At 41.9% G+C, this 26322-nt stretch overlaps 1 protein-coding gene across 19 annotated transcripts in view; it reads left to right on the top strand.

Moving 5' to 3' along the window:
- Positions 1–26322, top strand: part of CARMIL1 (capping protein regulator and myosin 1 linker 1) — a 314309-nt gene that overhangs the window by 123136 nt on the left and 164851 nt on the right. For all 19 annotated transcript variants that reach the window (XR_011995658.1, XR_011995657.1, XR_011995656.1 and 16 more), the window contains 5 exons: positions 2773–2832; positions 11543–11664; positions 22088–22185; positions 22532–22602; positions 22843–22916. Coding sequence is in view for 16 of the 19 variants with exons in the window: in XM_072728997.1 (XP_072585098.1) it covers positions 2773–2832; positions 11543–11664; positions 22088–22185; positions 22532–22602; positions 22843–22916 (425 nt within the window). In the remaining 3 variants the exon portion in view is untranslated. The remainder of the gene's footprint in view (positions 1–2772; positions 2833–11542; positions 11665–22087; positions 22186–22531; positions 22603–22842; positions 22917–26322) is intronic.

Here is a 26322-nt window from a genome sequence, read left to right as displayed (position 1 = left end):
AATCTCCACAGTCACACCCAGATGAGGAAATAGAACTTTGCTGTCACCCCAGAAGGCCCCAGCTCTCCTTTGGAAGTGGGAATGGGTAATTATCAGATCAGAGGTGGACCTGCAGAGCTGGGTTGAAGGATCGCTCCACATCAACCAGATGAGAGGGTCTTCTGCTGGTCAAAGTTTAGTGGTATGAAAGAGCACCATACTTTGGGGAACAGGGGTGTGTGGAGAGGCTGTGGGGGAGAGAAACAGGTCAGAAAGGTGGGTGCCTCGGGGGGGAAGACATTCCTGCAGGACGGTCACACAGTCACCTGTACATTTGCTTATTGCCTGGGGGAGGGGGACACACTGGGGGTGCGTAGAGGCGGGATGAGTGGGAGAGCAGTGGGGAGCTATTGATAGTCTGGGTTAATTCCTTCCTTATATCTAACCAGCCACTAATATCTCTGGTTTGCACAGCGAGTCACAGACACAGCTTGTCCTTGCTTCCGGATTGCCCATCCTACTGGCTCTACTTCGAGCTTCTGCCCATTCCTGGTTCTTTTGATGCCGCTGTAGCTTTGCAAATTCTTAATCTTCTGCCTAGATTTCCTTTTTGCCCCTTCTTTGCTTGATAAACTTGAAGTTCTTCCTCAGAGCCCTGCTAAACGACTCCGTGTTTGCCTGGCTCCCTGACACTGCTTCTCCCAGTGACAGCCCCAAGGTGCTGCAGAAGCATCTTAATTGACCTCCAACTAACCTAAATTGATCAAGACTGTCCGTGCCATCCCTGATGGGGCCTACGGATGCCAGCTGCAATTTCATAGCTGCTGAACTGTGAGAGCCTGTACCTGTTCACACCTGCTCCCACCAGTTGAATGAGACGCCCACCAAGGCTTCATGGTTTGCTTCCAAACCTATTCTAGCAGTTATGCTTACAATAGTAAATTTATTTAATTAGGTATTTCCCATAGCAGTGAAATAGGCTGCAGAAGGAGAGAGTGTCTATGAAATACTGAATATTGATAAAGGTGAATTATTTGAAAAAAATTACCGTCTTGTTAAGGATGAGACAGTTATTAAGGACTAGGGTGAGAGGGAGCATAATAATTCAGCCAAATGATGCCCTCAAATTCCTTTGTAAGTGTCTTAAAATTCTTCATTTTTATTTATTATTATTTTAAAAGATTTATTTATTTGGGAGAGAGCAGAGTGAGGGGGTGAGGAGGAAGGAGGGAATCACAATCAGCCTCCCTGCTGAGCATGGAGCCCAATGCAGGGCTCGATCCTGCAACCCTGAGATCATGACCCAAGCCAAAATCAAGACTTGGGCCCTCAACTGACAGAGCCACCCAGGCGCCCCCTCTCTCCATTTTAGAGAGACTTGAACTGGTCATTGGGTGCCCTACATTTCTGGGTATGATTCCCCAGAGGAAATGCCATTGCAGAGCCGGCCAGTGGGCTTTACTGAAAAAAGAAACTTGGTCACTATATCAAAAGCTAGCAAGTGAAACAATGCTTCTGGGTTTTAATTTAAACTGACTGAAGGCAGATATGTATACCTTGTAGAAAATAATTCCCTGCTTGAGATGACTTTTCAAAACCCAGATAAGCAACAATATTGATAATAATGATAGGTAAGAAGACTTCTCCTTGAATAGGATGTTTAAAATGTGCCTCCAGTGCCGCGTTTGACTCTTGGAGGATGAGATGTGTCAGTCTCTCCAGTTACCATCCTGCACGAGTTACAATCCTTCCATACATGTCTGTAGGTTGACTAAGTGAAGAATGAATAGCTTTTCTACCTCCGGTCCTCAGCACTATACATCAAGATATTTAACTGGAGATTCAGGGGTTCTCTGTTCAGCGGTTCATCTTACCAAATGTATAGGGTTACAAGCATAGCACCCAGGAGCCAAAACTAAGGGTCTCTGAGTTTGCTTCCGGTTGGATGCTTTTCCTTCACTTTTCTAGTCTGAGGATGAAGGAAGGGGTCAAATAAACTGATTAACTCAGTCCCCTCTTTTGGTGCTCTGTGATTGGTCGCTGTAGTCAGATGAAAGACCACAAAACTGGGGGAAAGATTAGTGGCTATTGTCCAGGAAAAATAGGAAAAGTGTGGGACTGGAGATATTTTGAAGAAAAAAAACTGCTGATTACCAGAGAAGAGAGAAAGGATCGTTTATGATTAAAATAGGAAGGAAGTAAACCATTTATCTGCACACACAGGTAAGATTTTTACTTAACTGTGTTGCATTTAACTACAGTTTTAAAATTCCTACATATTATATTTTTTGAAATCCATTCAAAATATGCATTTTTATGATGGAAAAAGAAGGAATGATGACTTCCATAAGTAGCCAGAGTATAACACAAAGAGGTAAAGGGTTTAGAAAGAAGGCAAAACCATCGTTGTCTTTATCTTGATGGGACATTCTGAAGCAAAATTTTGAAATAGGAGAAAAAAGTATATTTAAATGGCTCACTTTATACATTCAATGAATAAATACTAGAGCAGACATACAAGAGCTTTCCGTTGAGTTTGTCCCTGGATAAAATGTAAAAAGTCAGACTTGTAGCTTCCTTTCAACCCTTTAGTAAAACAAAGAATACTTTTTTCTGAAAGATGATAAATCTAGGTCATATCTTAATGCACAAACGGAGATGTTAAACCAGCCTGACTTCCGAAGATGCCTAGTATCTTGTTCTGCTCTCAGATTCTTTCTAGTTGTAGCATTTTTACCTTGAATTATAGGTTTTACAACTCTCATTCATTACAGATCTCTATTTCAATTGCAGCTCGAGTTAACCTTCAGCTACTTGGAGATTCATGGCGTCATCTGCAGCAAGTCAGCTCAGGTGGGTGCTAACAACACCTGCCTGTGTGTCATAGCCAGAGTCATAACCTTTCTTGAGTTTCTGAAACTGAGAAACCCCTATTTTGGTTTCACTGTTGAAATTCTCTTGAAATAATGTAGAAAAACAGGATTAGGGGAGATGAAAGTTTCTGAATGAGAGACTGAACAGGGAGGGGCCTGGGTGGGTAGGGGCTGGGGATGTTTTCTCATAAAGAAAACACATTCTCCGTAACTCAGTCTGAGAAGAACTAATTAGCTCCTATGTGGTAGTGGTGTAAACGTGAGAGTACTGTTCCTTAGAGATTTTGTACAACAGAGTTTTATGTTAAAATCTCATAGCTATTACATAGCATATCTGTGTCTTTCTGGGAATATAGTGATACATGTAATTTTGGGGTGTTAAGATTTATTTTTATTTATTTTAAAATTTTAAAATATTTTTATTATTTTAGAGAGTGTGCAAGGTGGGGAGGGGTGGGGTGGGGGGAGAGAGAATCTCAAGCAGACTCCCCATTGAGCACAGAACCTGATGCCAGGCTTGAGGCAGGGTCCCATGTAGGGCTTCATCTCATGACCCTGAGATCACGACCTGAGATGAAATTGAGAGTTGGACACTTACCCGACTGGGCCACCCAGATGCCCTTAAAATGTAGATTTTTAAAAACAGCTTTATGGAGCTATAGTAAGTAATATGCAGCAAACTGAAGTGTACAATTTGATTAAGTTTTGACGTATGTGTACCCATACCATTACCACAATCAAGATACTGAATTTATTTTTCACTCCATGGTGTCCTCATATCCCCCAGCAGACACTCCCTCCTGCTCCTCCTCATCTGCAGGCATCTGCTCCCTGCAGCTAGAGATTAGTTTGGATTTTCTAAAACTTTGTATGAGTGGAATCATACAGTGTGTGTGTGTACTCTTTATCACCTACGTTCTTTCCATCAGTATAATTATTTGGGAATTCATTGATTTATTTTGTTGCTAGTCTCAATAGTTACTTTTTTTTGTTGAGTTGTGTTCCATTGTGTTCTGCTGTGTTCAGTTTATGTCCCATTACGTCCCATTGTATGGCTATATCTCAGCTTTATCCATTTACCTCTTAAGGGACTGTTGGGTTATTTACATTGTTGGCCAAGATAAGCAAAGCTGCTGTGAACATTTATGTACAAATCTTTGATTGGACGTAGGCTTTCATTTCTCGTGGGTGGGTACCTCGGAATGGAATGGCTGAATTGTAGGTACATGTTTAGCTTTTTCAGAAGCTGCTAATCTGTTTTCCAAAGCAATTGTACCATTTGATGTTGCCACTAACATACAGTGGATGAGGGTTCCAGAACGTTCCTTCACATCTTCCTGACACCAACGTGGTCAGTGCGTTTAAATGTAGCCATTCTGGAAACTATGCGATGCTTTCTCATTGTAGTTTTAATTTGCATTTTTCTAATGGCTAAAGATATTGAGTATCTTTTTATCTGCTTGAGTGCCGTCATCTGTCTCCTTTGTTCAAGTGTTGGTTAAAATGTTTTGCCATTTTTTTTAAGTTGACTTGTTTTGTTATTATCTTAAGAGTCCTTTATATATTCTGAATACAAATCTCTTTTCAGATAGACAATTTATACATAATTTTTTTCTCAGTCTGCAGCCTGTCATTTCATTTTCTTTGCAGCATTTTTCAAAGGCACAAGTTTTAAGTTTTGATGACATCCAATTTGTCAATTTTTTAATGGATTGTACTGTTGTCATATTGAATAAATCTTTGCTCAACTCGAAGTCACAGAATGTTCTATGTCTTTTGGAAGTCTTAGAACTTTACATTATACATTTAGGTCTGTGATCAACTTTTTTTTTTTTAAGATTTTTTATTTATTTATTCATAGAGACACACAGAGAGAGAGAGAGAGAGAGAGAGGCAGAGGCAGAGACACAGACAGAGGGAGAAGCAGGCACCATGCAGAGAGCCTGATGTGGGACTCCATCCAGGGTCTCTAGGATCACGCCCTGGGCTGAAGGCGGCGCTAAACCTCTGTGCCACCAGGGCTGCCCTGTGATCAACTTTGAAGTAGTTTCTGTATATAAAGCAATATGGATCCATGGGTTTTCTTTGTTTTTTTTTTTTTTTTTTTTTGGAGGTTTTTTTTTTTTTTTTTTTTCTTTTTGCATATGTGTAGGATATCCACCTGTTTGAAAGACTGTTGTTTCTGCATTGAACTGGCTTTCATTTTTGTTAGAGATCAGTTGTTCATGTGTGTGTTGGTCTATTTCTGGACTGAATCCTGTCTCTGTGATCTGTTTGTTTGTTTTTATGCCACTACTACTGTCTTGATTATGATAGCTTTAGAGTAAGACTTGAAATCACATAGTGTTAGTCTTCCAACTTTGTTCTTCCTTTTCAGAGTTGTTTAGTGATTCTGGGTTCTTTAAATTCCATTTGAGCTTAGACTCAGCTCAATTTGTACAGAAAAGGCTCTTGAGATTTTGATTGGTATTATATTGAGTCTATAAATCAATTTGAGAAGAATTAACATCTTAACAGTATGGCATCCCTGATCCAAGAAAACTATTTCTACACATATTTAGGTCTTTAATTTCTCTCATCAGTGTTTTGTAGCTTTCAGTATACACATTTCAGTATTACACATCGTTTGTCAGATTTATTTCAAAGTATTATGTAATTTTTGATGCTATTATAAATGGTATTGTTTTAAATTCCAGTTCCTAATTGTGTCTTGCTGGTAAGTAGACCTATGGTAGACTTTTGTGTATTGATCTTGTATCTTGACAACTTCTTGTGCTCACCTAGAGTAATAGTTCTTGTAGGTTTTAAAAATGGATTTCATCATTTTCTGCATAGGCAATTGTTCTGTGTGTGAATAAAGACAATTTCACTTCTTTTTTTCCAGTATTAATACCTTTTATTTCTTTTTCTTGTCTTATTGCTGTTGGGTGTCTCACATTCCTGCGTGTTTTGCTGGGTATGCCAAGAATTCATGCTGTGATTGCTCTGTACCCAGGCTGCTCATCAGGGTTGTGTTTGCCATGAGCATCCATGTAAGATGATGGTGTGTTTCCCTTATGAACAAAGAGCGGACTTGCTTACCATTTATTGTGAAAACAGATTATCCAAGTTCAGCAGGTCCTTCCCTGTAAGCAGCCTACTGTGAGTGCAGGCATCTCTCTGAGCCCTCTGTGTCACCCTGTGAGGCTTTGGGGTGATGGGGGGTGGTCTGTGCACACATGGTGCTCTTGCACTTTGCTGTGCTATGAATAATCTTTCTGTCTGACCAGGAGTCTCCTGTGTCCTGCCAGCATTTACAAAACAGCAACAGGCTAACTTACTTCTGGGCAAGGTAAAATAAAATCTCAGCCCCTGACAACTGCCCCGGCTAATGCCTCCAGATCAGTGCTGAGTAGAAGGGCTGACAAGAGACCTCCTTGTTCTCCACCTGACCTAGGAGGGAAAGTGCCATTCTTTTCCCACGAAGTATGGTATTAGCTCTAGGTTCTTCATTGATGCCCTTTATCTGGTTGAGGAGTTTCTCTTCAATTTCACATTGGCTGTGAGTTTTTATCAGGAATTAGTGTTGTGTTTTGTCATGTTTTTTTCTCTTTTTCTCTGTTATTGTGTGTTTTTCTTCTTATAGTTTGTTAATGAGGTGAATTATATTGATTGACTTTCAGATTTTAATTCAACCTTTCATTCCTGGGATTAACCCTACTCATGATGTATCATCCATTTTGTATTTTGTTGGATTCTATTTAAATTTTATGTAGAACCTTTGCATCTATGTTAATGACAGGTACTGGCTGTAGTTTTCTCTTTGAAAAAAAAAGTTTTTGTTACTTTCTGTATTAAAGTGATCATGGACTCATAGAATTTGTCCTTCTTTTTCAATTTTTTAGAAAAATTTAGGTAAACCAATTCTTTGAATCTTTGGTTTAATTGACCATTGATGTCATCACAGCCTGGGGTTTTTTCTTTGGGGAGGTTTTTAACTACAAATATGATTTCTTTAATAGATACAGATCCATTTAAGTGTTTCTTCTTGAGTGAGCTGTGGTAGTTTGTGTCTTGTAGGAAATTTACGCATTTCATCTCAGTTGTCAAATTTACTGATATACAGTTGTTCATTGTATCCCCTTGTTATGCTTTAAATACCTATAGAACATTATTCCTATTATTGATCATTTGGCTCTTCTCTCCCTGCTTCTCCCTTCCCTCCCACATACCAATCTCATTAGAGTTTTATCAATTCTTTTGATCTGAAAGAACTTGCTTTTGGTTTTGTTGATTTTTCTCTTGATTTTATTGCTTTTTTGTTTACAATTTCCTTTGTTGTTACTCTGATGCTTATTGTTTCCTTCATTCTACTTTTTGTTTTCATGTTTAAAACTATGAAGAAAATGTTTGTATGTGCACAGGCCTGTGCGTGTAGTCTGTTGACAACATTCTTAAAAGAAATTGTCAGAATTGTCACTTTATGTTGATTGAGATTACATACAAATCCTTGGAACTTTTCCAGAGTTCATCTGAGAGCAATGTTTTATCCTGTGTGTTTAGCATTCTTTAGAAATTGGAGTTTGGAAGAAAAATTACAGCACCATATGTTTGCCCAAATGGCAGACATATGCAGGAATGAATGATTATTCACGAATGATGACATAACCAGGGCCTTCTTGATGGTCTTAATTCAGGCATGTTTATGTTGGTGATGTTGGGGTTGTGATCAAGCAGAAGGGCACCACTGAAATGTTAATGCCAAGGTTATTTTCAAAGTGTGGTTTGACTCTAGGATTTAATTATGAGAAAAGATGTTGATATAGCAGGACTCATTTCTCCGCATGGCTGCTGGCATTGGTCCAGTCTAGGGACACTGGAGTCCTGTCCCTTCAGTCTTTCTGGCATTCAGAGGCACTAATGTGGTTGAAAGTAGTTCACCTCAGGCCCGTGGAGCTGTTCTGGTGTGTACTGGAGGAGGAGCTCCGTAGCATCGCTTTGGCGGAGTATGGATCTTGGAGAAGAAAGTACAGGGGGGCAGTGGTGCTGTTTCCACAGAGGGGCCCGTGATGCTGGGCATTCATAGCCTCGTGTTTCAGAAATGTCTGTGGTGCTGTTCAGAAACCGAGAAATAGTAACCTGTGTAACCTCAAAATTTGAGGTCTGATTTCTCCAGTGTTCTCTAATGTGAAATCATACAGATGATAGTGTCTGTCTGCCTGCCTGTGGCACTCACAATCCACCCTGGATTGGGACATACTTTTCCTTGTTTTTTTTAATTAAGATTTTAAATTTATTTATTCATGCGACACATAGAGAGAGAGGCAGAGACATAGGCAGAGGGAGAAGCAGGCTTCCTGCGGGGAACCCGATGTGGGATTCGATCCCAGGACCCTGGGATCATGACCGAAGCCGAAGGCAGACGCTCATCCACTGAGCTACCCAGGCGTTCCCCTTTTTTTCTTTTTTCCTTCTTTTGTAATGTTTTCTGGGATTGATTCACTTTTTATCACTGTTTAATTCTAGCTTTGTCAATTCAGATCAAATGCCCAGGGCATTCACATTTCCTTGTGTATGAGCGAGAGGGGTGTGCGTGTTACTGAGTTGGTGAAAATGTGACATTCACTACCGCTCTGTTCTTCTTCCTTGTGGGAATATGGGAGACCTTTATCTTATTTTCCACATCTCATTGCCATCGTATTTTCTGGAGTCCAGATTCTATTGAAACTATTGCCTATTCATGGTCAATACACTGAGACCAACATTTATATAGTTTTATAGAATTTTCAGACTATTTCTTGTACAACTGAAACACCTGTGATTGATTTTTTTTTTTTTTTAATGATGAGGTTTGCTATGTCAGAGGATGATTTTGGGCAACCACCCATGGCTGTGTCTGCTAGAAGAATGAAGAACGCTTTACCAGTCAGTTGGCTGGCATTTATTTAAAAGTGCCTAAGAGTGTAGCCAGGTTGTTCTACCTTAAAAAAGGAGACAGAGTGCGGTTGGAACTTGAATCTTAAATAACATACCAGTACTCTGTTGCTGATTACTATTTTAAACGTGTACTGGAGGTGGTGGATTCTGTTCTGCTCTAGAGGTGTAAGCCAGATTTGCTGCAAACATTTGATTTTTCCCACTGAAATAGGAGGGACAGAGGGGTCTCTTTGTCCTGCTGAAATGGTTTTCTCTGTTAGTGTCACCTCTATCATTCAGCGGCAATCTTTACATTAGCCTAAGGTGCTGACATATTCTGCAGGGCTATGTGCTGCTGTCATGTCAGGGTAAATTTGAAGGTCTCATTTCTTCCCCTCACCTGCCACCTTCTTTTCTTCCCTGGCATTCTATTCAGTCCTGAGCAATTAAGGATGATTAGGTGTTAAGATGAAGCAGAATTTGAATAAGCTAATTACTGATTACTCACCCCCCAAACTGTGAACTGGATGGATTCACCAGACCTGAAGAACAGAACGGAGAAGGGGCCATGCAGTGAAAGATATAATTACCCTCGGGGAGAATGTTGGTGGCAGGGTGTGGGGCACAGACACAAAGGCTGCATCCCAAAGTCTTGGCTTTTTGTATGTTTGTTTTAAGATTTTATTTATTTATTCATGAGAGACAGAGAGGCAGAGACACAGGCAGAGGGAGAAGCAGGCTCTCCAGGGGGAGCAACATGGGACTTGATCCTAGGACCCTGGAATCATGACCTAAGCCAAAGACAGATGCTCAACCACTGAGCCACCTAGGCGTCCCAAGTCCCAAGTCTGGCTTTTTAAAACATGTATAGGCACAGATATAAGCCCACAGAACCACAGAATATCTGAGCCCAATGGCAGAGAGCAGCTTTAATTTGCTCAAGATACTTCCTTGAGGTATCCTGGGGTTTAACAGTAAATTACCTCCAGGTACAGCAATGCTTACTGCCTTTTTGGGGACAAATATTCCCTGGGCCACCTTCTAGAAGACCAATGCATGAAAGGATAAAATTTCTTTCTTTCTTTCTTTTTTTTTTTAAAATATGGAGAGCCAACCTACTGGTGCAGAGGTGGTGTGTAGTCAGAGATCCCTTTGGGGTGCTGCGGGAAAGTAATGTTTTAAGGTCTCAGATCATGTAAGTCTTTTCTGGTCTCTTCATTTTGACAAATTGTGTTACTCCCCCCTCCCCTTTTTAAAGATTTTTTTATTTATTGAGAAAGAGCGAGTATGAGCAGAGGGAATAGCAGAGGGACAGGGAGAAGCAGGTTCCCCACGGAGCAGGGAGCCCGATGTGGGACTCCATCCCGGGACCCCAGGATCATGACCTGGGCCGAGGGCAGACCCTTCACCAACTGAGCCACCTAGGCGCCCCTCATTACTTCTCCTTTTAATGTAAACACTTTGGAAGACAGATGATTATTTTTAATGTAGCTAATTTTAGGACAGCCTAAAACAAAGCTAAAAACCACTTTGTTAATCCAATTGGCGAGCTGCACATTAAGTGTAGTGTGCCCCCCTTCATATTTTTGTACAAGTTAAATACAAGCAGGAAGTAAACATGGGAGGTTCTTTTGATGCAGTGAAAATCCAAGGGGATTGCATTTGGCATGAATATTTTTGAGATCCAAGATAACAGCATTTTTTTTTAAAGTGAAGTTGATTCTTTTTATTTGAATAAACAACCTGTTATGCTTTGTGACCTGCCCCTTTTTCAGGTTGACCTATACATATTTTCAACTATATGTTGACATTCAGCTAGTTGACACTAGCTTTGTGACCTCTGTGTCAACTTTTTTGGTGGTAAGCTTTGGACATTAACTAGACATTAATTAGAATGATTATTTATTTATTTATTTATTTATTTATTTTTTAATTTTTAAAAGAGTGGCAGAGACATAGGTAGAGAGAGAATCAGGCTCCCTATGGGGAACCCGATGTGGGACTCTACCCCAGGACCCTGGGAGGATCATGACCTGAGCCAAAGGCAGATGCTCAATCACTGAGTCACCCAGGCGCCAATTGGAATGATTCTTTGTCTAGCCCTGAACATTATGACCTTGTTCCTGTCAGATAATCCTTTCCAAGAATTCTCTCTTTTTAGAGGAGTTGAAATGTTTATAAGCATTTTATTTTTCTTTTGTTGCCAGGCAAAAGGTTTTAACAGTGCATTTAAACATCTCATAAGGGGTCTTGTTTTTAAAACATGTCCAAAAAAAAAAAAAAAACAAAAACCAAAACAGTGATGATGAGATTGCCCTCAGCTACTCACTGAAGGAGGTATACTTACTAACTCTGGAGAGTAGGGATATATAAGAGACTTGATAAGACCGCGTCTCCAGACAAAATCTTGGTAAAAGGAGAAATCCTGTGTGAATGTGAATATCCTGTCTCCCTCACACAGGAGGAGGGGGAGTCTATTTGAATTTTGCTTTTGGAAACACTTGTTCCAGTTTCTGGATGTTTCTGACAACTGTTCCACCCTCTACCCAAACCGTTCCTCGGGTCTTAACTGAGAGTATGGTTTTAAGGAAGTGGTCCTTAAAAAGCTGGTATTGTATCGGTATAGAGGTCAGCATGAATGTGAAAATATATATATTCATATATATTCATATATATATACACACACATACATATACACATACGTATATACATACATATATCATTTACACAATGTAAAACCAAAGATTCAAGGAATTGGACTGATTATTAAGCAGTGTCCAACTCGGTTCTTGCAGATGGTGGTCGAAACTGAGAAGTACAGCATCTCCATGAAGATGGCGTCGCCCGAGGATGTGAGCGAAGTGCTGGCTCACATCGGCACCTGTCTGCGGAGGATATTTCCCGGCCTCTCCCCAGTGTGAGTGCTGGGGGATTGTGTCGGGGAGGAAGGGTGAGGAAAGCAGAGAACTTCCTCCTCAGACTGGTGAATGTGAATATACCTTCCAATAGCCCCTTCCCTGAGGGCCTCGCTCATGCTTCCATCTTCGCTTCAACGTTCAATAGCAAACCCTCTCTTGGGTCTTTGTGGTTTAAATCTGAGATTCTCCATGGGGCTCTGCCTCATTCTCTACTTTCAAGACTTGAGCCATGAAGGGTTGGCCATCCTTTAGACTCTACTCATGACACTGAAACCTTTGTGACAGAACTTGGGGTGTACCCTTGTGTGACTTCTTATGGCTGGTAGGGGAGTACCAAGGGGCTCAGGTCTAGCATTCATGAAGAGTGACAGGCTTCGTTTTCCTTTTTTTTTTTTTTTCCTCCGAGTTTTCTGAAACATGTGTTAGGAATATTAGTAAATTGTCCCTGTGCCTGCCCTCATGTTTTTTTTGTTAAGCGCCTTTCATTAGGATTATGTGCTTGGGTGACAGTTTGTCCTTAGGGAACGTGTGAGTTGTTGGAAGGGGGGGGTGGATTGGATGAGGTAAAAAAGCAGAAGGATCCTTATGTCCAAAAGCTCCCTAAATTAATAGTCCAGAGTGAAGATACCTTCCTGCTGGAAGGAGATGGTAGAGAGATCATAAAAGCTCCTTTCCCTGCTACTCGCCCTGTGCAAGGAGGCCATGAAGCCTCACAGAGACACGTGGATGATGCTTAACGGTGTGCCTTGCTTGGTGGGAGCGGCAGGGAAATTTTGGAGACTTGCCCTTCATGGAACATGTTACTCTGATGCTCCGCCTATAAAGTAAGAGGCAAAGCAGGAAAACCTAGCCTGTGTTTTTCAAGCCTTGGGTGCCTGTAGGTGGCTCATTGGACGTAGTAGCTTCCATCTGGTCTCAGGCTTTCTGAGACCTGCTAGTTTCTTCTAACAGCTCTGCCCTGGACTCTCTCTTTTTTTTTGCCATATGCTAGCATGGAGGGCGGCCCATGCTTTCTGGCTGTTCACCCAGGCCTTCCTCCTCTCTGCAGCCTTGGGCTCCCTTTGCTCCTCTGAGTCTCTGGCCAGCTGGTTGCTCAGGGATTAGAGCATCCCCTGGCCTCATTCCCATGGCATGGAAGAGATGAGCGGGGGCTGCCCCTCCCTCCTGCCTGGCTGGAATGTCTAGGTATGAAGTCCTTTAAAGGCAAGCTGCTGGGGCATCTATCTGGCCACACCCACTCTCGTGTCTGTGCAGGAGAGGTGCAGGTGGGCAAGGGTGTGGGATGAAGTGAGGAGTGATGATGAGTGGCAGCGAGGGGGGAAATACTCAGAACATCCTTAAAGCCACCAGAGAACTCTCTGGGGTGATCATGAGTTAGCAGTCACTACAGCTCATTCTCCCTCAATGATGTTAGTCGTGTGACATTGCATGAGAGTCTCCTTAGAGCACACTTCCTCTCATTCTGAGTTAACACTGGTGAGATAAGCACATTATTAAGCACAGCCTATTTATCCAGGGCTTATATGGTCCTCAGAGAAATATTTAAAGAACTGCTTTCTTTAAAGTGCAGTTTTATTGCCTAATATTCTAGGCATTTTGAGGGAATTGTCAGTTGTGTTCTGGGTTTGGATTTTACTATTTTTCCTTCCCAGAGAAAATTGTCTAAGAAAGATGTTTTCACTCTTCTCCATTTAACGTCTTGTTAGAAGGTTTAGGCAGCAAGTAATCAAGCATGACATAATGAGCTCCATTTCCAGGAAAGCCACCGCTACATATAGGCGAGTTTCTAAGTCCGTGAACTCCATGTGAGATGTGAGCCTCATCTTCACTTCTGTCACTGGCTGCGTTGCATAGGGATGACCCCAGCAGCACCTCACACAGGATGCGGCCTGTAAACTTAGCAGCTTTACCTCCAAGCCTGTCTGGATTTGACATTCTGTCTCAGTTAGTGGCTTGTCATTTACATAGTCTCTTGTCCTTAACTCACACACGTCATTAATTGCCAAACTCCTTTCATGCGTATCTCCTGGTCTGGTACTCATCTGGCTTGTCACTTCCACTGCCTTGGTTCAGAGGCTCTCACTGTCCCAGGGCCACACTGTCCTGCCAATGTCTCTGTCTTCAGTCCTCCTCCTCACAACTGGTTTTCTTCGCAGTCACCAGAATCGTCCAGTAGCTTCTATGCCATGTAGCCTGGTGTAGCAGACCACTGCCGTCTGGCCCCATGGTCCGGCCTGTTTTTGGTGCTTTCATACACACTATTAATCCAGACAGACTCCCCCTCCAAACGACATAGCCCAGATCTCTAAAGAGTTTCTTTATTCATGTGTCCATAAAGCTTTGTGATCACTTCCTTTGCTAGCACCTATCATGTTGTGTTACAATTGTTTCTTTGCATACTTACACAGTCAGTGGGTATTTATTGAGTTTCTGCTGCAGATGGCAGGGTGCTAAGTGTTGGGGCCCTGGGCAATGTGGAATTTACACTGGAAAGTTGCATCAATAAAGTAAGTGTAAATTTGAGTAAATGTTTACAACTGATTGTCCATACAGGACTAATAGAAAGAATAAAATCCTGTCTGCAAGGGCCTCCATGTGGCCATGATACCTTGAACAACCCCCCCTGGAAGACAAAGAGCCTGAACTGAAGAGGGCAGACAGCCTTTCCTTCTCAGGACCTGTTCATGCTGTCTCGCCTGCCTAGGGTTGGTGTCTTTGAGGAACTGAGAGAGAACCTGGTGGCTGGAGTCTGGGAATGAGCAGAATGCAGGTGGGAGGGGATAACTGGCATGAGATGAGGCTGGAAGCATAGGTGCTGGTCAGTGTACGTAGATCCTCATGGGGAAGAGTTTGTAGTTTAGTGCTGGCTCACTAGGAAGCCACTGTCACATGCAAGTAGGGATGGGCCATGATTCCTTACATGGTTTATAGCATTTATTTTTGCTGCTAGAGAGAGAGGGGAGTGGGAAGGGGAAGAGCGGGGGGGCGGGGGGAGCTGGTTAGAACATAGGCCATGATCTAGGGGAGTGATGGCTATGGCTAGGAGTAGGGCAGTGACGTTAGAGATAAGGTTGGGAGGTGGAAGATAGAAGAGTTATTGTAGGTACAGGACTGACTCATGGATTTGGTATGTGGGTGACAGCAGGACCAAGGATGACTCCTAGGTTTCTAGGGGAAAGGTCTAGGTCTGGAGACATAGCCAGTGTGGGAATCATTAGTGTAGAGAGTCTTGCATGCACGACTGTTTTGAGATCATCCAGAGAGAGATATGCACCTAGAAGAGAAAGTGTCTTGTCAGTGAGGACAAGTGAAAGAGGAAGAACCACGAAGAGAGTGTCGGGACAGGATTCCAGTGGGACACCAGGGCCTGGGAGAATTTCTGAAGCAGGGAGTGATGACTGCAGAATGATTGGGTGTCGAATGAGCTGAGAGAAGAGGGATGCTGGTGAACTGGCCATGGTGAAGGCACTGGTGGCTTTGACTGGAGCAGTCCCAGGGTTCTGGTGGGGAGAGGCGGGCCATCATGCTTGTGGGATGAACTCCGAAGGGAGGAAGTGGATGTGTACGTGTGGGAAACTTCTTAGAGACATTTAGCTACCAAGGGGAACTGATAAATGGGAGGTAGCTAAAGAGGTAGGAGGAATTACAGGGAGTTTTTGTTTGCATTCAGAATGGGAGATACTAAAGCACATGGCTATAATGAGGGGAGTGCTCCAGTAAAAGAGAGAGAAAGAGAGAGAGAGCGAGCACAAGAGATTGTTGCTGGAAATGGCGGTAGTAAATCCACACTATCCTTGAGAAGGTAAGAGGGACACAGAATGCACACCACATACTTGAGCTTCCTTCTAGGCCAGGAGCTACTCGAGCGAAGTCTGCATTTTTATTCATCTTAAATCCCTAGTCCTTGGCACATAGTACATCCTCACTGAGGTTTTTTTATGCTTACCATGTGCCTTATGCATCATTGGGTGATATGACCCAGGAGCACATGGAGTTTGGAAGACCGTGGCCCTGCCCTCCATCCATAGGTGTGGGGGCTGAGGTGACACGGAGCAGATGAGACAGTGAGTGCCTGGGCGTGAGCAGGTGATGGCTGGGTGCAGGCTGGGTGTGTGGAGCTCCACCTGAGAAGCAGGGAGAGGATTCAGAGGCAGTTCAGATGAAGCCACCGATGTGCAAGAAGGCATGGATTGTAACTGAGAACTTGACTTGGCAGAGAATTTAAAGAATGTAAATGTACCTGGCTTTTATTTTGCTCTCCTGCCCACTGTGCGTCGTTAGCTTGTCAAAATAAACCTGTAATATTTTGTGATTTGCATGTTCTGCTTTACTCTGGAAGTTCCTTAGATTGTATTACATAATTTTAGCAGGGGAAATGGATGATTATGTTGGTGCTGGTTATCGATTGGCGGAGGTGAGGGGGGCAGGTGGAGAGGTGGGTGATTATATCCTTTCTTCTCCATCCCTTGTCTTGTGTGCCTTGTTAGATTGGTCAGTAAATAATGACATAAATTGACATAAATAATGGAGAATGTGCAAAATAAAATAGGTCTCCGGAATGTCCTACATCCGCTTATAGTAAGTTGAAGAATATAAAACTGTATTTGATACAACACTGTATGTTAACTAACTGGAATTAAAATAAAAACTTAGGAAAGAAACTATATTTGGAATCCTTAACCTGGTTTGAGTCATTTGTCTCACCTGAACCTGTGGTGGGGACCTTGGGTCCCTGGCCCTCATCGTCTCATCTCCTTCCCTGCTTGGGGCTCTCCTAGTAGAGGCAGATGGACAGGGGAGTATCTGATGAGTGTATATCAGGAACCAGGACAATCCGGAGGATAAACGCAGCCTGGGCAGCCCTGGGTTCAGATCATCAGTTCTTGGATAGTCCCAAGTGTGACTGTATATGAATGAAACTTATCTGCAAAGATCTGAATTTCTGGTTTTACCCAAATATAATTGTGAAATTACATCCATGATCAAAATCAAATATAAAAACAGGGTATAAATAATATACAAAGTATAATCAGTCTTCCTGATGACAGTCCAGAGAATGCAGATAGGAAAAAAATGAAGAATTTTAATTAAAGTCAATAGTCACACCAGTGTCCACTCCTTACCACTCCCCCACTATATGTATATGTTAGGGTATTTATCACTTCCTCTCTCTTTCCCTTACAAAATGACATTTACCCTCCTCCCATTAAATAAGGAAAATTTATTTCAAAATATAGAGGGAATTTAAAGATGCAAGAAGAAAATGTAAGTTAAATTTAAAAATCAGATCTCCATTCGCATTGTGCTGTGACTGCTCTCATCCTTATGCTGTGCGAAACTGAGTGTCTTTGGAGGCCTGGCCTTTGAGACAGTGATATTAAGGAAGCTAGGGAAATGTTTGTAAGTAAATGTTGTTTAATCTGTTTTCCCAGAGGTGTCTGCATTGTAGTTTCTCTTCAAAAAGCGGTTTTGTGTGATAGCCTTCCGCTTTTCTAATATTGAGACCCTTGTTTGTTCTCCAAAACCAAGCTAGATTTTTTTTTTAAACGTCAAATTAAGTCATCAGGACACAGTAGAATTCATTTAGAAAATGTTCATTAAAGGACTTCCTCAGGCATGCATACAGGAGTGAAATGTTTCCTGCTCTCTAAAAGTTTATAGGCTACAGGCAGTATAAGAAAGTTCCATGGGTAATAGTGAGGAGAGAGAGAATCCTCAGATTTCAGAGAAAGGAAAGTCACATTTAACTGGAGACACCAGGAAAATAATGTATGATTTGTATTTGCTTTCTGCTTTATTTGAGAGAGGGGATTTTGAGAGGATGGTGGGTCTGGTAGAGTTCTGTGGGGAAATGGCAGGAGCAGGTGCCTGTGGGAGACAGCTGCCTGCCTAATGTAGCTGGAATTGGGAGCCTACAGATGTCACTGTGAGCAAACGCCTCAAGGATGGGTACTGGGGAGCTACTGAAAAGGCTTTTGAACGTTAGAGTAAAATGGTAGTTCTGCTTCAGGAAGAAACAGTCCTTGGTTTTGCGTTATGAACATGTATGGGGAGAGCCTTGAGGTACAGCTGCAAGGTGTAAGGTTGTCAGGATACTTTAGTGGGGCTAGATCCTAGGCAAGTTAACTCACTTCTCCATGCCTCAGTGTCCTCATCTGTAAAATGGGAATAATGCTGTTAATGCAGGTAAGGCTTAAATTAGCTCATGTAAATTGGCAGTGTTCCAGAAGTTTTATCTGTAGTACAGGTTGTTGTGGTCAGTTACCCAATGGCCCCAGAGGAAAGACTGTACCATCCAAAAGGACATTGGTGGTGTTTGTAGGGAGCTTCTTTGAAGTTTGATATATATATATATATATATATATATATATATTTATTATATGTTTACACAGAAGCTGAATGCATTTCTCTAATTTGATTTTATTGTTGTTGTTAAATGTACCTAATAGCATCCTTTTCGGGGGACAGAATGGTAGCCTTCTAACATGATTTTTTTTCCCTTAGGATTTCCGCATGCTGAATTCTTCTGTCATACATGTGACACATTTGAAAGTTGCCTGAGTATTAGTGTCCGCGTATTAGGACAAGCTTTCTTTGATACCATAATAAAAATGGTATTGCAGATCCTGGTATAGGAAGTCAAAGCCAATTGAGGTAGGTAGGTGAGGTTATTGTGAAGAAAAAAAATAGGAGTTTCTGTAAAAACAAAAGAAGGGTGCTTTATAGTCTGTTCAATTGTCTAAAGCGGAGGCAGCATTTAGTTGGGGTGTGGTTCCCGTCAGTAAAACCTGTGTGGTTCTGGAGAAAACTTCCTTATTGCGTAGGAGCTTTGAAATTGAATTTTAAATAAAGCAATTAAGTGGATTAAAAGAATTTACAGCTTTTCCGGGTCAACAGTTTAAGCCCAAGATTTGCACAGAGAGCTGGCATGCTGGTCATCTGGTTCGCTGTCTTCCTGGGCCTTTTTGTAAATTAGACTCATGTGACGCAGATGTGCTTGATCCATCTATGCAGTAGTGCCTGCGAGTGAGCCGTGGGCTTTGTTCGCTAGGATTTTGGATTACCTGTCATGACATGTATTCTGACAGCAAATCCTTGGTGTCTGTCCATGACACTCTCTCTCCCTGTGTATGTATGAGCTGTGCCCTGTGGGTGCGCACGTGGACTTCTTGCCACTGTTTAGCTACAGGCAGAAAACAATGGGGATCAGCGGTGGGATCTCCCCTCTAGCCCATTTATTGTTTCTGAGCATGTGTTAGAGCACGTGAACGCTTCCCACCTTCTGGAAGTTAGTTCTTCTAACTTTATCTCTTACGGAAATAAGTGCACCTGTTTCATGAGACGTCTTCAGTTCCTGAAATCTAAGTGTGTCCTAGTTCCTGGCAAGGGCAAGAGGAGAACTGTCACAGAGCAGGGCTGCTTGGGAAAGCTCAGACTGATAACTTCCAAGAGGGGTTTTGGAGGTCAAGGGGCAGCAGCTGCACACACGTCTATACTGGCTGCTGCTTCTCTCGCTCTGCAGCTGACTTGTCCTTACCCCTGAACAGGAATGTCTGGTGTTGTTTTGGGAGCAAAATTGAGGCTTTAGTTTCTGACTCAGCCCTGAGGAGTCCCTATAATCCTAGACCGCCACCTTCCTATACTTGATCCCACTAGCTTCCTGCCAAAGATTTTTGCCTTATTTTCCTCCTGCTTTTGACTAACTTCACTTCATGCTGTGTGTCATTGAAACAGCATGCCGTGCAGTCCTGCTGAAATGAAGCAAGAATCATAGAACACAAATGTGAGCTCAGATGAAGTCCGACCCCAGTGTCCTTCAGTGCATCCAAAGTTCACTTAATCTAGCTGTGTCAGCGCTTGGGGCAGCTTCTGACCGCTCTGGTCTCTCGTTGCATGTCTTGTAGCCAGAAAATAATGCCACTACAATTCTAGAAGGGTAGTGTTGAACCGAGATGAGCCATTCCAAATGGCCAGATTCTGTAATATCCCTTTCAGTGTGAATGTCTTCTTAAACCCATGGTTACTCCCAAATTGAGAACTTTTAGGATAATGGGGCTTAATCATAGGTATTTTCAGGTGAAACAGAAAAATCGTGCTGCACTTGCAGACCTCATGCATTTATCTAAGAATTTGAAGGAACTCGTGACAATTGACATCTGTTGGTTGTACGTGATTATGCTTCCATCATAAAAATTGCAAAGTAGAAATATTTTCAGTGCTAGTAGAACATTAGTGTTTAAACACTTTGTTATGTATTTGAGGTTTCGTCTAAGCATAGAATAAGCACATCTTATCTGGCATCCGTCCAGTGAGAAAACGGAGCTACCTGGAAACATTGCCTGCCAATACTCTACATGGGGATTGAGATTCATCATGATGACTTGAGAACATTATATGTAGCAAAAGTGTTTTTAAATCATTAAAGGAAGATGAAAATATTTTCTATATAACAGGATCTTAACTCCGCCAACTTTGCACCCAGGTCCCCCTTTGATCACGGGTGCCTCTGACCCACTGTTACCCTTCCTCGAAGCCTATGACCTCCCCTACCCCCTACTTTGAGGGCTGCTCCCAGACCCCAGCACCTCATGGAACAGCATCTTCTAAGGTGACATCACAATTTGCTCATCTTGCTCTGACGATAGCCCTTCCACTTTTCTCTCCCTGGAAGGATCTTTTCAGGGCCTCCCAACCATCCATCCCTTGGCTTCCCCCCTCCTTTCCCAAGCGCCCAGCCTGCTGTGTCCGACCCTCCAGCTGGGCGCTGGCAGTACCCTCAGGTCCGTCTGTCCCGCTGTTTTTCTGGCTCACATGCCTGGAGAGCTTGTGGCCCCACCACGCGCACCAGCTGCCCCCTTTGGCCACAGGTCTGGGCTGCAGAGAGTGACAGGATAGAGTCCCCCAGCTGGTCCACGTGGGGCCACCAGAAGCTCATGACCTTCACTCTCATGGGGCTCTTACCAGTCCTGTGGGCTTCTGTTTAATTCTAAGTTACTTATCTGTTTCCAATGTCTGCCCCCCATCCTCACCTTCCAGATAGTCCTCTCCAGTACCTGTCTGTCTTGTGCACCTGCAGGCTTTCCGTGGCTCTTCATTGCCCTGAGAATAAGATCCAAACTCTGTAATTTCACCTTGGAGCCTGTAACCTGGTTCCTCTTTAGTCCCCTGGACTCTGTTTCCCCTTCCCTGTCACATGGCATTTACTGGCCACTTTGAACTATGTGTCGTTTCTAGAAGTGATCACAAGCCTTCTCACCTCCATGAAGTTGCCATCCCTTTATCTGGAACACCTTCCCTGGCTCCTGGTCTCCCCCCTTACCCTCACCCCAGATTAAGTCTGTCTTCCTCTTCAGGGTTTAGCATAGCTGGGTGATGTACTGAAGACCATTCCCAAACTCCCTACTCCTCCATTGCTCTCCTACCAGAGAATTAGTGTCCTCTCTGCTGTCCCCCTACCCCATGCTTCTCCTGTATTAAGACTTTTCCTTTTATGCTGCCTATTTATTTGTCTGGTTCTCATGCTAGACTGCTCATTGGGGACACAGGGACAATACCTATTTTGTTCACTGCTGTATGCTTAGTACCTGGTAGCTGCTCTTGCTGCACTTGTAGATGTTTAATAAAAATTTGGGGGTGAATTAATAGATTCATAAGTTGCTCATTACCTGATGATTGTGTGGTGTACCTTTGAGAGCATCGGCTAACATCTGACTTTACCAGGCATCAGAGATTGTTTTAATCACTTCATAGGTATTAATTTCTTTCTTTTTCACAATTACGGTAGGTCCTCCTCCTTTGCTAGTTCTATGAATAATGAAATTTTGGACGTGGTTGGCTGTGCTTGTAACCACTAACCTGTCCTGCTTCTCCATGTGTGGGCAGGACTCTGTTAGCTCTGCATGAGAATGGGGGCTGGGTGTGCTCCCCAGCCCAGGGGAGCTGTGGTCATAGGAGGGAAAGAGGTAGTAAAAGGAGCATACTTTCCCATGATGGACATTCATATGGGGTATTACGGAAAGAGGAGATTTGTATTTTGATTTTTGGAAAGTTAGTGATTTATATTTAGTATACACATAATCTAATAATTAAATAGAACACACTGTTTTCTAACTATTCAAATACAATCGAATGTTACAAAACAAGTAAATAACATAGAGATGATTTACATTGCTGGGTAATACCCTACGCTTACAAAAGGGAGCTAAATAAAGAAGTTTATTATTAAGTTCCTGTAGACTTCCAGCTTCTTAGTACTCAAAAAATGGAATTATGTTTGCCAAAATTGAAGTGGTGCCCATCTTTGATTTTAAAAAAGGCATATCAAAAAACAAAAAAATAAAAAAGGCATATCACCAAATAGATTTCTGTGTGCTGTGCAAAAAGCTGAATTTTTGAAATTTATTGTTACTGTTGATCTTACAGGCGAATCATGAAAAAAGTCTTCATGGAGCCATCTGAGCGACTGGCCAGTCTCCAGGCTCTGTGGGACAGCCAGACTGTGGCCGAGCAAGGCCCCTGTGGTGAGCATGCATTTTAAAACCAAATTATAAATGGCTGCATAGATGTCCCCCTGCCAGGAAGTTACGTCTATTCCTAGTATGCTACTGTAAAGGTACAATTAGTTTTAAGGTGTAATTAGTACCGCACAGACTTTAGCTTGGTGGACAAAAGTCCTATATTTAAGCTGTATTGCGTGCTGCTATGTACTTACTATAGAAGGGGGGGGGTGAGGGGGAGCCTTTGCTGTCTTCCCAAACAGAAAGAATAATCAGCATTGTCAACATCGGCCATATTTCAACTTTTAAATTTTGACTTAAGATAAATCAGTTAGTTGAAAACCTGTCACATTTCTGTCCTGTGTTTCAGGTGGATTTTCTCAGATGTATGCCTGTGTTTGTGACTGGCTTGGATTTTCATACAGAGAAGAAGTACAATGGGTAAGTGTATCTGTGTGCAGACGTGTGTGCGTGCACACACACACACACACTCCTGGAGAATATTCCAATGTTTGGCTTCTTTCTTTCTTTCTCTCCCCCTCCCCCACCATTCATTTTTTGCTTAAATCTTCCTTTCTCAGAAAATGTGAAAAATCTGTATCATTATCTAATTCTCTTTGTATTCCTCTTCTCTGATCATCTATGTGGACTATTCACATGATTGAATTATATTTCTGACAGGATGTGGATACAATTTATCTGACACAAGACACCAGGGAATTGAATTTACAAGACTTCAGTCATCTTGACCACAGGTAGGCTACTTCCATCTTTCCTTCCTTTTATAGCTAATTCTGCTTTTAGAACCTTACTTCTCTGTTGGTGCTTATGGACATATGTGATCTCCAGAAAACCTTGTTAGAAGGGAAATCAGGAGAATCTAAGACTGTCTGAATTTGGCCTTTCAAGTAATAGTTTCAGATATGTTCATTTGGGAATGAAGTGCATGTGTATACATCAAATCCAGAGTTTGTAGTTAGAAACTCTGGAAACAATATAGTTCTTAAGTCCTTGTACCACTCCACAAGTCTATTTGATCATCTGCCCTGTATATATGATATAGTATTATTTTCCTAATTGCCATTAGAACATTCTTCTAGAAGAAAATTTTATGCTGCAGTTCTAAGAAATGACTTTTAGTTTCTAATTTCTTCATGAATTGGGGATTGCTAGGGTATATATGTTTATATGCTGGTGGAAGTCAATGTGCCAATATCTGCCTTGTGATAATGATAGTGAAACTGTGAACCGTGTTGCACACTATTTAAGAGACTGGTAGGTTTTAAGATCTTGACTGTCATGCATTTAAGGCTGTGACTAGTGTGATCAGGCCCCAGAGAAGGCTCTTCATTCAGTCTGTTGAAGTTCTTTTGCTTCCTGATGTAGTTGTGCGGTGCCCCAGTGTGTTTGCTGGTAGTTTATCCTGTGTATCCCCGTCTCCACCACCCTGGATGTGCTGCTACTTATTTTAAGTGGCAGGTATTAGCCGTTCCCCAGTGAACCTCAGCCTGAGGAACCTTCCCTCCCTGTTTGGACTTGAGAGAGAGGATCCTGGGATTCTGGCTGTACCTTTTTTTGCCATTTGGACAGCTGGAATTGCAGACAGTAATTGCCTGTGTTTCCTCTGTCGCTTATGAAAAAGTGAACTGAGAAACAGAGAAAAAAATTGCTCTGCAGGTTTTTTACGATCAAAATAGAAAATTGTATGTAGGGCAGCCCGGGTGGCTCAGCAGTTTAGTGCCGCCTTCAGCCCAGGGCTTGATCCTGGAGACCTGGGATCGAGTCCCACATCGGGCTCCCTGCATGGAGCCTGCTTCTCCCTCTGCCTGTGTCTCTGCCTGTCTCTGCCTCTCTCTTTCTCTCTCTGTCTCATGAATAAATAAATAAAATATTTGGGGAAAAAATCTCTTAAAAAAAAAAAGAAAATTGCACGTAGAATAAGAAGAGTGGGTAGTCCTGCTGTATCAGATCACAATGTCTTTGGCCCTGGGATCCTTTTACAGTTCTTGAAAACGGTTGAGATTTTGTTTATGTGGGTTGAATCTTTTGGTACTCAACATATTAGAAATTAAAATGAAAATTAAAAATATTTATTAATTCATTTAAAAATGTTAATGAACCTATTATGTGCTAATACATACAGGTACCACTTTTATGAAAAATATTTTCCAACACGCAAAAGAAGTCAGCCAGAAGAGTGCATTAGTTTACCTTTTTGCTGATCTCTTTAACTTCTGAATTAATAGAAGGCTGCCAGATTCAGTGTCTGCTTCTGCACTCACTGTGTTGTGATACGTGGCAATGATTGAAGTAAATTAAGGAAATCCAGATTTAAGCAGATACGTAGTTAGACAAGGGAAGAGTTTTTTTTTTTTTTAAGATTTTATTTATTTATTAGAGAGAGAGAGAGAGCGAGAGCATACAAGTAGGGGGAGCGACAGGCAGACGAGAGGAAGAAGAGCGTCTTAGGGTTCCCCCGGGGTCCACAGACTGTGAGCAGAGTGGTGACGCTGTGTGGGGCAACTTGAGGTGTGTCTCTCACTTTCTTTGTTACCTCCTTAATGATTTTTACACCATTAATAGGTTATTTACAGTGGCAGTGCTAAATTTTCCAGCTGATCCCCTGTACTTAATTTGGTGATTAATCTATCAGCAGAGTGAAACTGTATCTAGGGAAGCTACTAATAAATACAGTTACTTGAAATATGTAGAAATAGGTAGAATCTTTTTTTTTCTTTTTTTAAAGATTTTATTTATTTATTCATGAGAAACACAGAGAGGCAGAGACACAGGCAGAGGGAGAAACAGGCTTCATTTAGGGAGCCTGACGTGGGACTCGATCCTGGAACTCCAGGATCACGCCCTGGGCCAAAGGTAGGCACTAAACCGCTAAGCCACCCAGGGATCCCCAATAGGTAGAATCCTATCCACAATTGAGAAACTTTGTCAAAACTCCGAATTTTCAGGGATGCCTGGGTGACTCAGTGGTTGATCATCTGCCTTTGGCTCAGGGCATGATCCTGGCGTCCTGGGATCAAGTACCACATTGGGCTCCCCCAACGGGGAGTCTGCTTCTCCCTCTGCCTGTGTCTCTGCCTCTCTTTCTGTGTCTCTCATGAATAAATAAATAAAATCTTAAGAAAAGAAAAACTTAGAATTTTTGTACAGATTTTTCCTAATTCCTTAGCTGGAGAATTTTCAGTTTGTCAGTAAATGCTGTATTCATAAATCATCTACTTTTTTACTTGGTTAAGGGCTAGAAGGATGTTTTTCATTACTGAGACTTTAGATTAAAAGGTGGAACACTTTTTCTGTAAAGCGCCAAATAGTATAGTAAGTTTTTTAGGCTTTATGGAGCAGACGGTCACTGTTGCAACTCTGTACTGCTGTTGTTATAAATCGAAAGCTACTCTACATAGCATGTGATTGGATGAATATGATTGTGTTGGAATAAACTTTATTTACAAAAATATACACCGTGAGCTGTGGTTTGCTGACTCTTGCTTGCTCTAGATCAGTGGCCTCTCATGCAGAATGTATGTACCCAAGGAAAAATGTAAGATGAGCTGCAAAAAAAAAAAAAAAAAAATAGAGCTTCTATTTATGTTTATTGTTGACTCATTTTAAAATTTCTTTGTTTTACACTATATAAAACTATTACTATTGTAGTATTTGGTATATAATAATTATGAAAAAATTAAGGAGTTCTCGAAATTTGTTCTTTTTTTTCAGTTGCAGTGGGCTTATTAACAGTGGGGATTGGGATTGTTTCTCTAGATGTCCTCTTTCCTACTAATGCCTACATCCTTTGACTTTTTTCAGAACTCTCTCTCCCTGATCTTCGAAGTTTATCCTCCCTTTCTTGAGGAGGTAATTTTTTCCCCATGATTCTTCCTGTTCAAATTAAAGCCATCTTCTATATAAAGAGGTTACTGTCAGTCCTACAAGATGGCCTGCATTAATAGTATTTTGCCAATCAAATTACAACAAAGTATATTGGAAGAACATTTCTGTTTATTAGAAGTATGAGCATGTTCCATGAAGGAATAGTCTGGCCTTCAATGGCATGGTCATTTGGAAGGATTCAAAGTGGCACAATCTCAGTGTGATTTGGGTTGTTCTCAGAATTTGAGAGGTTTTACAAAAATGTTGGTTATTTTC

Source organism: Vulpes vulpes, chromosome 12 (assembly GCF_048418805.1).
Source record: "Vulpes vulpes isolate BD-2025 chromosome 12, VulVul3, whole genome shotgun sequence".
NCBI classification, from domain to species: domain Eukaryota; kingdom Metazoa; phylum Chordata; class Mammalia; order Carnivora; family Canidae; genus Vulpes; species Vulpes vulpes.
This window is presented reverse-complemented; position numbering and strand designations above follow the sequence as displayed.